This window comes from Erinaceus europaeus, chromosome 10 (genome assembly GCF_950295315.1).
Source record: "Erinaceus europaeus chromosome 10, mEriEur2.1, whole genome shotgun sequence".
NCBI lineage: Eukaryota > Metazoa > Chordata > Mammalia > Eulipotyphla > Erinaceidae > Erinaceus > Erinaceus europaeus.
The window spans coordinates 28,255,537-28,269,553 of NC_080171.1; the positions used below are offsets into that span (position 1 = coordinate 28,255,537).

The following is a 14,017-nucleotide window of genomic DNA, read 5'->3' on the forward strand; positions in this document are numbered from 1 at the left end:
GGCTTTGTCTCTGGGATCTAAACAGTTCCTGGAAGGGGACAGATGGTATGGTGCTAAGATTCAGGAGAGACAGCTGCCAGCACTGGGAATAATTCCTGGGTTGGACCCCAGCACTGAGAGTAATTCCTGGGTTGAACAAGAACAGTTCAGAGCTGGGGGAGGGCCTGGGGAGGGAGAACTCACATAATGCTTCTTCCAAAATCCATGCTCGTGGCCTTGGTCAGGGGGTCCTCTTCACCCTGGGAAGGGGAAGGGGAGTGCGGTCAGAGGGTGCCCCAGGGTACACCTCCCTGAAGTAAGCTCAGGAAAAGGAGTAACAGTGACAACAATGATGAGGGCCAGCCCCTCAAGGATTCCCATGACATGGTCTTGGGGAGGCACACTGTGGGCGTGTCAGGGCCATAGCATGATTTCCTTATGGAAAAGCACAACACAGATGTCCACAGTGGCAGGCTCTGAAGTTGACCAGAACTTTTTTCATGTTAAGTCCAGAGTAGCCTTGTGTCTTTCAGCTTCAGGTGTCAGGAACTGTCTTTCAGCTTCGTCAGGTGTCTTTCAGCTTCAGGTGTCAGTACCCCTCTCGGGTATGGGGATAGGGTTAGGGTTAGGGTACAGTGGCATGAAGAAGGAACTGTCTCACTGTCCTGATAGTGTGGTTCTGGGAGGCACAGTTCCTGTGGCCTACTCTAAATTTTCACCTCCCACCCCCACATGTAACCCTAGTAGCTGGGTTGCAGGTTTAGCCGTGCCCATACTCATTTAAGGGTGTTGCCTCCCTCAGTTCTCTTCCCCACAGGCCAGGTAGTACCCAGTGAGACATAACAAACTGTACCCTACTCTTCTTTCCAAACGTGGGAGTTCATAGGACCCCATCCTGGATGAGCCTGTAGAGCACCTCCTCACAGTGACCCAGACCACAGACTCTGCTTCTCTCTGTCACATTGACTGTCACAGCATTGTTGCCACCAGCTACCCAGCCGTGCCTTGGAGAGGATGTGTGCCCTAACCCAGGATGCTGGTGAGGTTTACTGCTCTGGTGTCTGTTGTACATCTGTGAGAAGGTGAAGCTCAGGGCTGACTGCACCAGTGACCCCCTTAGGTCTGCCTGACTCTCAGAAGGAGGTCTTGCTAAGCAAAGGCAAGTCAGCCAGGGGTGAGCACAAGTCCAGAGTTCTAAAAGCCAGAAACACTGACTCCCCTGGCTCAGACATGGTTCCTGAGGGCTTCTAGAGGCTCTGCTGTTCTGAGAACAGGACTGTGAAGTGGTCTCTGAGGTAAACATGTTCCAACCTTCTAGGAAGAATGTGTCACAGAGTACCAGGAGCAGGAAGCAAGTGATGGCTTGGCAGGATGTATGTCCAATGTGGGAGGGGGCCAGGACACAGGAGGAGGATGGCCCCACCAGCACATGTCTTCTCTTGCCAGGCCCTGGCACCTAAGAGTTCGGTCAGCAGGGCAGAAGTAAGAAATGCCTTTTTAAAAAAAGAAGTAGAAACGCAAAGCAGAAATTGACTGAGTATGGCACCAAAGTAAGAAAGCAGAAGTACACTAGAGTTTGCAGTGAGTACCTCCCTAATACTTCCTCTCCACTTTTCCAAGCTTTGGGTCCATGATTGCTCAACAATTTGTTTGGCTTTGTATGTTAACTCTCTTTTCAGTCACCAGGTTCCAGGTGTCATCAGGATGCCGGCCAGACTTCCCTGGATTGAAGACCCCACCAATGTGTCCTGGAGCTCAGCTTCCCCAGAGACCCACCCTACTAGGGAAAGAGAGAGGCAGACTGGGAGTATGGACCGACCAGTCAACGCCCATGTTCAGCGGGGAAGCAATTACAGAAGCCAGACCTTCTACCTTCTGCAACCCTCAATGACCCTGGGTCCATGCTCCCAGAGGGATAGAGAATGGGAAAGCTATCGGGGGAGGGGGTGGGATATGGAGATTGGGCGGTGGGAATTGTGTGGGGTTGTACCCCTCCTACCCTATGGTTTTGTTAATTAATCCTTTCTTAAATAAAAAAGAAAAAAAAAAAGAAATGCCTTTTTAGACTGAGACTCGGCTGAGAGGGGACCCGTGCTTGCATCCACTGAGGATATTGTCAGACAAGCAGCCTGATTTTCCTGTCACACAGGCACCAATAACAGGAGACTGGCATTTGGGGAGAGAAAGCCTGTCAAGGGGAAGAGAAGGTGGTTCCTTTGACTCAGAAGCTTCTTTTATTAGGAAGACAGAAAGGGAGGATGCAAGACCTTGGGGATGGCGGGGCTTTATCTTAGCACTGTAGGTCACATCTGGTGGTGTCTGATTGGGAGTCCCAGAGCAGACCAGATGAGAGTCTTCTGGTCATCTGCCACATTTCCTATTGAACAGTCTTTATGAAAACAGCTCTGGGAGAGATCCATCAGTCCCATATGGGGCTGCAGCTGAGCCCTCCTCTCAGACCTCGGGGCAATAGAAACCTTCACCTTTAGTGAACCTATGTGCATATCATTCAAAAGCAATGGACCCTGGCAGGCTCTAGTGTCTCCCGGAACCCAGGTCAATGACATGAGGTTTGTAAGTGCTCCTCTAGGTGTAATGGGTCACACCCTGGGGGCCAGCCAGGCATCCCAAACATGCAGCTTGCTGGTTACCTTCATCTAGAAGCATTCCCTTCCCTTAGGATATTGATGAGTGTCATGATTCAGATGTTCCCAAACTCCTCCTGCCACCACAATGCCATTCCAGGGGTCACTGTCACATCTCACATCACCACGACCCAACACAACCAAAGCCAGCTACCAAAGCATGTCTGTCAAAGCCAGCTGCTGGGATGGCTATGGTATGGGGGCAGCTCAAAGAGGCAGACAGTGATACAGAAAACCCAATCATCCCATTCTGGGGGAACACCCAAGGGAACCCAAGGATGCCTAGGCCCCATATTCACAGCAACAGCATTGCAACAGTTGAAAGGTGGAGATGGCCATGTATTCACATGGAGCAACACTCACGCAGAGAGACAAGAATCCAGCCCATAAGAGGAAGGAGTCCTGTCAACAGCAACAAATCACAACACACAGGGAACACCCAGCTTGGAAACAGGTAGGGCTTAGAGTTAACAACTATAACAGAGAACAAAGGTCCAGCATCCAGGTGGGGAGGACACAGAGGCACTTGTTCACCAAAGGTAGAAAGCTGAAAAGCTGTCCTTTGCCTCCTTACCAACCTGTTTGCCACCTCTCCTTGTTCATGGCTCATCCAACCCCCTCAAGGCTTGCCCCACCCCAGCTCCACACTGCCAGCCTCAGCCTCCCAGCCACCTGCCCTCAGCGGCTGCCTGCCACAGCATCCCCCCACCTTCTGGTTCTGTGCCATGGGAGCTTCCCTGATCCTATTATAAGCCTATGTCCACACCTTCACAACCATAGGAAAGGGGAAATAGAGACAGTGAACTAGTTGGGGACAGAGACAACAGCAGAACTTGGGAAGATCCCAGGAGCCTGAAGGTAGCCATATTGGGACCTGATCTCCACAACAGCTAAACTATGACTGATTATAGCACCTCTAACAGCTCAAGAGTCCTGGCAAGATAAACTCAGAGTTTTGAATAATAAAGACTTCATATTGAATAATAATTGAATAATTATTATAATTGGATTATTATAATTAGTAAATAATAATTATTGAATAATAAAGACCTAACCCTAACTCTAACCCTGTATCCAGCTAGGATATCAATCAAGTTTTAAGGAGCAGTAAAGAATTTTTCAGATAAACATTAGTTAAAAGCTCCACTTCCCCAGAGCCCTGCTCCACTAGGGAAAAAGAGGCATGTTGGGAGTATGGATCGACCTGTCAATACCCATGTTCATCAGGGAAGCAATTACAGAAGCCAGACCTTCCACCTTCTGCATCCTACAATGACCTTGGATCCATACTCCTAGAGGGTTAAAGAATAGGAAAGCTATCAGGGAAAGGGATGGGATATGGCATTCTGGTGGTGGGAATTGTGTGGTTTTTATCCTGTAGTTTTGTCAATGTTTCCTTTAATAAAAGAAAAGAAGAGAAAAAAATTCACTACCAGTTGGACTGGGTGTGATGCGTTGTACTAAAGCAAAGAACTCTGGGAGAGGAGGTGAGGGGAGAGGGCAGAGACAGCATTAGAAACCCAGTGTAGGATGACAGATAGGAACCCAAGTTGGAGGTGAGAATGTTTTGTAGACATACATTACAGGGAGATGAGAAATAGTACCCATGTGTCCACAACTGTACTGTAAGCTATTGTCCCCCTAATAAAATGATTTGAGCAAAAATAGGAAGATAGGAAGAGAAAAAAAGATTCACTAAATCAGTCTACTAAACTAAACTACTAACCTAGTCCCACAGACATACTAAAGTGACTTACATGAAAGGAAAATATTGAACACTTTCCCATGTGGAGAAAATAAAGCAAGGGAGCAAAATCAAATGAAGATAAACTTTGGTCTCAAACTGCATAACTGAGGCCATTAAAAGGTTTGGAGATGGGACTCCAGGGTGAGAGGGTCCAGTGGGCTCTGGGGAGGGATATGGGTGCTTTGGTGATCAGGAAGGAATAAGTAGCAATAGTTTTTGAAGAGGTGAAAATTTGTGCTTTCAAAATACTAAGAGTGTTTTTTAAACTTTAATTTATTTAATGTGTTTAAATTATTTATTTATTATTGAATAGAGACAGAGAGACATAGAAAGGGAAGGGGGGGAGAGAGAGAGAGAGAGAGAGAGAGAGACACCTGCAGCCCAACTTCACCATTCATGAAGCTTTTCCCTTGCAGGTGATGACCAGGGGCTTGAACCCATGTCCTTGTTCATTGCAGTGTGTGTACTTAACCAGGTGCACCACTGCCACTGCCTGGCCCCTGAAACATTTACAGCTTTGTAAGCCGAGGTTACTTAAAAAACAAATAAGACTGGGTGGGGGAGATAGAATTACGGTTATACAAACAAATTCTCATGACTGAGGCTCAGAGGTCCCAGGTTCAATCCCCTGCACCACCATAAACCAGAGCTGAGCACATGAGTGCTCAACTAAGGGTTCCACCATCCAGCCCCCTCACTTGCATTTTTTTTTATCACTTATTGGAATGTTGGTGGTTTGCAGACATATGGGCAAAGTTTCTCATCTCCCCATGAAAATTCTTTCCAGAACATTCTCACACATAACTGAGGTCCTACTATAGCATCATGCAAAAGGATCCCACCTCACTTGCATCCTTAACTCATCCATGGTGTCTTTCCTTTCTGCTGTCAGCTTGAACATCATATATTAGATTATGTGACAAGCCCAGACCTCATTGCACTCACAGCTTGACAGCTGGGGATCCCAGCATCATGCAGTTTACCTGCAGCAGACAGTGACCAGGTGTCTGTGCTTCCTACTCCAGGAGGCTAAGGATGGGTTCTACATGCCCCAGCTTACCACCAGGAAGCTGCTAGCTCCTTCACTTCCTAGTCACTCCTCACTCCATGACCCCCTCTCTTTTCCTTCATTCTGCTCCCCTCCCATCACTTCCTTTTATTCACACTAAACCTGTATTCTCTCCACAGCATGAGCTCAGTGTCTTCTCCAGTGCTTGTCATTGGTCCTTTTTTTTTTCAGTGCCCCCCCCTTTTTTTTATTTAAGAAAGGAGACATTAACAAAAATGTAGGTTAGGAGGGGTACAACTCCACACAATTCCCACCACCTGATCTCCATATCCTATCCCCTCCCCCGATAGCTTTCCCATTCTCTATCCCTCTGGGAGTATGGACCCAGGGTCGTTGTGGGTTGCAGAAGGTGGAAGGTCTGGCTTCTGTAATTGCTTCCCTGCTGAACATGGGCGTTGACTGGTCAGTCCATACTCCCAGTCTGCCTCTCTCTTTCCCTAGTAGGGTGTGTCTCTGGGGAAGCGGAGCTCCAGGGCACATTGGTGGGGTCGTCAGTCCAGGGAAGTCTGGTTGGCATCATGCTGGCATCTGGAACCTGGTGGCTGAAAAGAGAGTTAACATACAAAGCCAAACAAATTGTTGAACAATCATGGACCTAAAAGCTGGAATAGTGCAGATGAAGTGTTGGGAGGCTACTGTGCCCTTTGTTTTAGAAAAATATTTTTCTGCTTTCATGACAGAGAGAGGGAGAGAGAGAGAGAGAGAGAGAGTCAGAATACTGTTCAGCTCTGGCATATGATGGTGTTGTGTCAGGCATTAAGCCAGCTCCCCCCTGCATTCCTGATACTATGGCCTATTTACATAATCATTGGTTTGCCTGAAAGATCCCCCACCCATTCCATTCCTTTGATCTATCTTTAAGACCCTCCCTGCCTGCAGGGTAATGTTAATCCCAGCAGTTAAAACCCCTGCAACAGTTGCTAAGGAAGTTTCTACCTTCCCAGTCCACTTTTGCCTTTCTCCACCCCTTTTCTTAGCCATTTCCATTTCCAACTTGCTCTTCTATCCAGTTCTATCCTATAAAAGTGTTGTCTCTGATCAATAAAGACATTGCATTACCACTCCACCATGAGTTCAAGACTCTCTCCTGCATTGCTGAGTGAGTAACAGCCCAGGCTGGCTCTGGTCGAGTCCTCTCCAACCCAGAGAGCACACGCCCGGGAAAAGGCACCCCCATGCTAGCCTGGCAGTGCTGGAGATTAAGCCCCAGATTTCTGGGTGTGTAATCTGGTGCTCTAGCACTGGAATATTTCCCAAGACCTACAGTGTTCTTTGCATTCAAAACTGCAAAGCCTGGTGTTAGTCCTTCCTGCCAAGATCTGGGCCAATACGGAGCTCATCTAGTGTTTATATTTTTGGCCTGGGTCCTTCATGGACCTCAAATTTCCTCCTGCTGGTCAGTGATGGCTTCACAGTGTCACCTGATCATGGGGTCCTTTTCCCAGAGGCATTGGGCTAATATGTCCCATGGGCTTAAGTATATGTGGTGGGGAGGGAAGGATCCATGTTTTTGTTCTGGGGAGTCCTGATCCCTGGTACCTGCTCAAGTCCTTCAGAATACCCTTCGCTGGTTTAGGGTTACTGCAGCCCCACCCCTCTTGCCAGGGCTCATTTCCTTCCTGAGGGCTGTACCCCACTTCCTCTGGAGCTGTAGCACCTTCCCCATCATTGATCTATATCCTGAGCCCTAGAGGACTGTGCCTGGTGACACCAGATTGGCCTCTTGCTGGGTCACCCAGGGCTGCCAAAGGTGTTGGGGAGCCTGCGGGCTAGCTGTGAGATTATTCCCCTCTTCTCAGACATGTTTGCAAACTGCTAGAAGGGATCTGATGTGGAAGCCAGACCTCTGTCTCTGGTGAGCAGCAATCAGGGATGAGCGGGCCACCAGCCCTGAGGTGACTGTGACTCACAAGGGCAAGGTCCTTTCCAGGCACAGGTGCACAGGGACAGGAGGAACCCACATGCTGTAGGACTCTGCTGTGTGGGGACAGCTAGGATGCTCAGGGGAGGCCTGGGAAGGAGCATGGGAAGAGCCGGGAGGCAGAAGGCAGCCTCCATGTAGGGTAGTGAGAGTGGAACAGGTGAGTCCTGCAGAAACCTGTTGAAAGAATGTTCTAGATAGAGGGAGAAAGTCAGGCCCCATTGGTGCTATTGCAAGAGAGCAGGGAGTTTCATGGGCCTTGGCCAAGGGATCAAGTGAGTGAGAGCCCCCAGGCCAAGAGAGGATGATGCCACAGAAGCTCCGAGGAGAGACAGCCTGTGGAGTGGAGGGTGGCTGGCACAGGCCGCATGGCTTTGTGACTATCATGGGCAAAGACGCTCAATACAATTATCCAGACTGTCTTCAAGCTCACGGCTCAGTGAGGCCAAGCACAGTTACATCACTGTATGTCCACTTCATCCTCCACCCACAGAACCTGTTCATCTTCCCAATGACACTCTGTCCCTCACATGCCCCCTAGTCTGCACCCACCACCCACTCTCTGTGTCCATGGGTTTGATGACTCTGCTTCATATGTGTGGAGTCCTCCAAGGCTATCCTCTGTGATATATAGCACAATACCTATGAAGATCATCCATGTTTGTTGCCAGGATTCCTTCCTCTTTGTTTTAAGTTAATAGTCTTTTCTTAATTTCATTTATTTATTTATTTATTTATTTATTTATTACAGACAGAGAAATTGAGAAGAAAGGGGGAGGGAAAGAGGGAGACAGAGAGACACCTGCAGCCCTGCTTCACCACTCGTGAAACTTTCCCCCTGCAGGTGGAGACCAGGGGCTTGAACCTGGGTCCTTGTGTGCTGTAATGTGTGCACTTAACCAGGTGTGCTACTGCCTGGCCCCAAATTAATACTCTTATTAATACCAAGTGCAAGGAACTGGGTTCAAGCCCCTGGCCCCCACCTGCAGGGAGGAAGCTTTATGAGTAATGAAGTAAAGTTGTAAGTATCTCTCTTTCTCTCTCCTCTATGCCCCCTTCCCCTTTCAATTTCTTTCTGGCCTATCAGATAAAAATAAGTAAATATGGGGAGCCAGGCAGTGGCACAGTGGGTTAAGCGCACATGGCACAAAGTGCAAGACTGGCATAAGAATCCTGGTTCGAACCCCCGGCTCCCCACCTGCAGGGGGGTCGCTTCACAGGCGGTGAAGCAGGTCTGCAGGTGTCTATCTTTCTCTCCCCCTCTCTGTCTTCCCCTCCTCTCTTGATTTTTCTCTGTCCTATCCAACAACAACAACAACAGCAATAACAACAAAACAATGACAATAAACAACAAGGGCAACAAAAGGGGAAAAATAAATTTTAAAAATTTATATAAAAATAAATATATTTTTTAAAGAATGCAAGTGAGGTGCATGGGGGAGACAGCATAATGGTTATACAAAAAACTTTCATGCAGGAGTTGGGTGGTAGTGCAGCAGGTTAAGCACACATGGTGCAAAGCACAAGGACAGGCATAAGGATCCTGGTTTGAACCCCCAGCTCCCCACCTGCAGGGGGGTTCCCTCACAAGTGGTGAAGCAGGTCTGCAGGTGTCTATCTTTCTCTCCCCCTCTCCATCTCCCCTCCTCTCTCGGTTTCTCTGTCCTATCCAACAACAATAACAACAACAACAAGGGTAACAAAAGGACAAAAATAGCCTCCAGGAGCAGTGGATTCGTAGTGCAGGCACTGACCCCAGCAATAGCCCTGGAGGCTAAACAAATAAATAAATAAAATAAAAACGAATAAAACAAAAAAATTTCATGCCTGAAGCTCTAAAGTCCCAGATTAAATCTCCCTGCACCACCATAAATCGGAGCTGAGCAGTGCTGTAATCTCTCTCTGTATCTTTCTCTATCATTAAAATAAAACACATAAATATATATTTTAAAGAATACAAGTGGGGAAACTGACAGAGAAAAACACCATCATAGCAGAAACACCAAGAAGTAAAACAGAATCCAGTCAGTGACTTGGAGAGGGTGATCCCCAGGGCATAATGACCTCCTTCACCAGCTTTCAGAGTGCTGTGTTCCACAGCAAACTGCTTTTTTCAGGGTTTCAAACCCCTACAGAGAGACTGTAGGGGTTTTAAACACTCTGTCCCCACCAGACCCATAACAGCACATTAGCTGCTGGACATTCTGGCTGCTCAGTTCTGCCAACCAGAGTCAGTCCCTTCCAGCTAAGAACTGTGGTGGCGGGAGGGTCCCTGCAGGAAGGATGGTATCACACACACCTCCCACACTGGTCCCATAGCTGGGAAGTTGCTGGTGACTGTGCTGGTGGTGCAGGGAGTTTGGCAGTCAGCCTGCGGGCACTGTGTTGCCCTTTGAGGCTAAGGTTTCTTCCTTTCACCCCAGGGCGGGGGGGGGGGGCACCACCCATCTCTGGGCTGCAGGTGACAGATCATGGAGCCAAGGTGTTCTGGGGCATGTCCAGTTGCTGGAGGGGGGCCCCAGGCTGGGGAGGTCAGAGAGAAATGAGCTCACTTGGGATGATAAAAGGGGATTTTCCTTCTTCCTTTTCCTTCTGGGAGAGCAGGTCAGACATGTTCTGAGAGGTGGGGTGACCCCCTTTGATGCTGGGCTCTATAGCCTCACCTCCCCACCCCCACACCATCCCACCATCTCATTCTTCCAGGGTTCAAAACACCTGAGTTATTTCTTCTTCAAGAATTATATTTGGTAAAATGATGTTATTCAGGTTGCAAGCAGGGCATCAAGGAGCCAGGGTGGCTGAGAGGGGATAGATGGTCATGAAAGACCATCACTGAAACCTCCTTGCACAGAGATTGGCTCATAGATGCCCCCTGCTCTGCCTGCTGCCCACCCTCTGGACCCCCACAATCCCACCCCATATACATAGAGGGAAGAGTCATGACAGAACATCACTGGGTTATCTCTTTATTGCTGAGTTAAGGTTCAGGGCAAGAAAGTAGGGGGGACACCATGCTGGTTCTGCCAGAGTGACATCCAGTAGCACTGGTGTCTTTGTTCTCCCTGACTCCTGATGCAGGATGGGCAGGAGTGCACCTAGAAGCGGCAGGGCTCTGCAGAAGAAGGGAAGGGGGCAGTCACAGCTGGGACCCCAGCCAGGCCCAGAAAGACCCAGCTCAGGGATTATGCACTCACACCTCCTGAAGGGTGGTACTTTGGTGATTCCTACAGAAGCAGCAATGGGGACCCAGAGTTGGGAGAGGGGGTGCTTCTCTCCAAATCCAGCTGGGCTGCCTGGGACCCCTGCTTACCATCTGCCTTGGCCAGGTTCAGATAGATCTGGATTTCCATGGGCTGGGCTTCAAGAACTTTGTCAAATTTCTTCAGGTACTCTTCGCTGGGGTCCATGGTCCTGGCTATAGCAGGTGGAGAGTCAGTTTCTGGCTTGTTTGGGCATTGGTGAAGCTCAGAGTATGAGTGTGGGAAGCATCCCACCCAGGGTGGTCTTCTGGCCCAGGGTCCTGCCTCCCCCAACCCCATTCTCCTAGGTCTGCATCAGAACAAGAGGATGGCCAGGTCTGCCCCCAGCTAAGCTGGGATCCCCATGGTCAGCCTGAGAGCTTTGGGCCTCCCAAGGGCCTGGGCAGTATAGCCAGTATATTTCTTAGGTAAAACATCTCCCTTGAGAAGTACTTTCCTCGCTGATACTTTACAAGTCATTGCTGGGTTGATAGTAATGGGTTTTTCCCACTGTGGGGGCCCCTATGCTTAGACCCAAGTCCCCTAGTCTCAGCTGTCACTCTGTTTGACCTGTGGAGGATGTCACATCATCGCTGCACCCTGTCTCCATGTCAAACTCATCCCTCCAAGTCTGGTGTCCAATGAGCTTCACTTATGTGACCAGGGAGTCTGGGGAGGCAGCTCCTGTCCCCTCACTCCCCAATCACTCAAAGAAGGGTCACGTACACGTGTACTGGCACACGGTGGCCTGCTTGGCAGAGGGCATGGGGATGTTCATACAGAAGTACATGTAGTGGATGATGTCTGTGTCCACCACGGTGACAGTGATCTTCTGCCCTTCATCTGTAACACATGCCAGCAGGGACCTGAAATCTCAGCAGAGTCCCTCCTGATGACCACCACTGCCCCCCCACCCCGTTCCTCCCCCAAAACTCAGTGGGTACAGTGACAGTGCAACAAGAAGTATGCTGATGCCCAGAGGACATCCAGGCCACTTACTGGGCAAACCCAAGCCCTGACATACTCAAGCCCTGACACACTTTTTCCGGCAAACCTATATTTTCTCTCCTGCACTGCTTGGGCTTGGCATGAAGCCACTTGTTTCTTTGTCCTCACTTCCCAGCACAACCCCTCAAAGGCAAATGCTGGGGTCCAGTGTGCACACGCAAAACAATTGTGTGTGGGGGGATGTCATGGATATGAGAAGTGGAGAACTGCTGTAGGAAGCAGTGTGTGTAGACTCTCTCTCGCCTGCCGGGCTCAAGGGTGATGGCCCTGCCCAGCTGTGAGGAGACCCTGTCTCCTGCCCAGGTAGACTGAGGCCCTCCAGGTGAGCTTGCTCTCAGGAGAAGAATGGGGAAACGACCCCAACCAACCCCCATGGACACAGACTTGGCAGCCTGGAGGGGCCAGAAGACTCACAGAACCCCCACACCCACGCAGGAGCTCAGAGGAAGCACATGACAAGAACACAGAGGCAGGTGGCCCCTTAGGACTTGAGAGAGGGGGCAGGGGGCCCAAGGCAGAGGAGGACTGGGTCTGGGGTATGGGACCTGGGTGAGACCATGGTCTGGACCAGAGGGGCTTCCCAGGGCTGGGTGCAGTGCCTCAAGGTGTGCAGAAAGGCTGGGGAGAGGCAGTGAAGCAAAATGTTCTAGAAGCAGATTCCAGAGGGAAACCCTCCCTGTGTTGTTTAGGGGGCATTTTTATGCTGAGCTTGTATTCCCGAGCTCTCATCCACATCCCACACCCCCATGTCCCCACACCCCTGGGGGCCTGAAGGGCCACACTGACTGGTGGGGGAGCTGACACTTACAGTCTATCATGAACACAGCGGGGTCCTGAGTCTTCTGAGCCAAGATGGTGATCTCCACGCATTTGTGGTTGACCCTGGGAAGCCAGCAGTGTGTGTATGTGTGGTGTGGCATTCACAATATTGAGCCCCACAGGAGACACCAGACAGCACCCACACACACACTTCTCCCAGCCTGGTCTGCTGTGAGGGTCCTCAGTGATCCCAGCAGATGAATAGCAAACTGGCAACAAGGAGATGGGATGCCCAGCTGCCTTTGGCAACTCAAACTGATCATGTCCAAGAGTGACCCATTCATGGGCTCCATCCATCCTAGCCTCATCACAGCTCACCTCGGAACTCCTCCACCTGCTGCCCTGAACCCCAAAGTCAGACAGGGCTCCTGGGGGCACTGTCCACACCCTGAATCCCATTATCCCCATGCTCTCTGTGGGTGGCCTGCTGGTCCACTGCTGCTGGGTGGAGGTCTGGGGCGATGGAGAGGTCATTGAGCCCATGCAGTGAATGAGAGACCCCATAGGGAGCCCTGTCCATCTGGACATGCTGAGTCCACAGCCAGGGAGACACCTACCATTTGCTAAGGGTGACTTCCATGTTGCCTTCTGGGGTGGCTGTCAGCTTATTGATGAACACTTTCATGGGGGCCTCCTCGGAGTTCAGGAGGGACATGTCATTGGAGGCCATGGCCATGGTGTGCCATTTCCCGGCCAGCTGCAGAGAACACACACTCACTCAGGAGCAGAAGGGAGCCCTGCCCTGCCTCATCCAGGGCAGAGGGGGTCAGCTACATTCCCAGGTTCCCCAGGTGTGTGAGACGCGCTGAAGCACTAGGATTCAGGAGCATGTGCTCCCTGCCAGGGGTAGGGGAGGAAGGAGAGGTCTTTCAAATTTGGAACTACCACCCTGTCCACCCAGGCCTGTGTAAGGCAGGCTCCCATTTGTAGGTGATAGCACCCCAGAAGTGAAATAGAGATGTGAGCTCATGGGGCTCAGGTAGTTGGGCAGAACACCCCCCTGCCCCTGCCAACATTTGAGTAGGGCAGAGATGCCCCTAACCGTTGTTTCACTTTGGTCCCCCTTTGGATTCTTAAGATTCAGGCCTTCCTGACCCTCCACACCCACACTCGAACCCCAGACCTTTCTCACGTCCATGTCCTTCATGGGCTGGGGGACATAGATGGCCTGGGCAGCACACACAAGAGCCAGGGCGAACAGGACGCACTTCATGGCTGCGGCTATGGTAGCAACTCTGAGCTCAGAGAGTGAGTGGTGGAGGCCGAACAATGGGCTGGGGGCCTCTTATAGGAGGAGCGCTGGCCCACACAGGCCAGCCCCCCCTCCATCTGTTTCCCTGAACCCATACGACCTCTCCTAGGAGCCATGAGGATGTTATCTTCCAGAAGAGATAAGGCCCTCTTTCTGGGACAACATCACTGACATCCCTCTGAGTCCAAACAGGAAGGGCCTGGTGTCCCCAGGGTGAGGACAATTCTTGGTAGGGTGCAGAGAGGGAAGAGGTCTGGAGTTGGGGACAGGCTAGTCACAAGCTTGAGAAATACTTCCAGGAAGCCAGTGGACACAGCAGTCCAACAGTACCCAAAGAC

General features: G+C 50.4%; 1 protein-coding gene across 1 annotated transcript; it reads right to left on the reverse strand.

Moving 5' to 3' along the window:
- Positions 1–179: 179 nt before the first annotated feature.
- LOC132540812 (beta-lactoglobulin-2-like) lies at positions 180–13,640 on the reverse strand. The gene is made up of 7 exons (XM_060199001.1): positions 13,551–13,640; positions 12,985–13,124; positions 12,417–12,490; positions 11,327–11,443; positions 10,672–10,776; positions 10,575–10,585; positions 180–239 (listed from the first exon to the last, which is right to left on the reverse strand). The coding sequence occupies exons 1-7, from the start codon at positions 13,638–13,640 to the stop codon at positions 180–182; spliced, it is 597 nt and encodes a 198-aa protein (XP_060054984.1).
- Positions 13,641–14,017: the final 377 nt, after the last annotated feature.

Coding starts and splice junctions, on each gene's coding strand:
- LOC132540812 (XM_060199001.1), bottom strand. CDS start 13,640: ATGAAGTGCGTCCTGTTCGCCCTGGCTCTTGTGTGTGCTGCCCAGGCC. Junction 13,125..13,550: donor AGGACATGGACGTGAGAAAG/GTCTGGGGTTCG, acceptor TGTTCTCTGCAG/CTGGCCGGGAAATGGCACAC. Junction 10,777..11,326: donor CACCGTGTGCCAGTACACGT/GTACGTGACCCT, acceptor CACCTGCTATAG/CCAGGACCATGGACCCCAGC.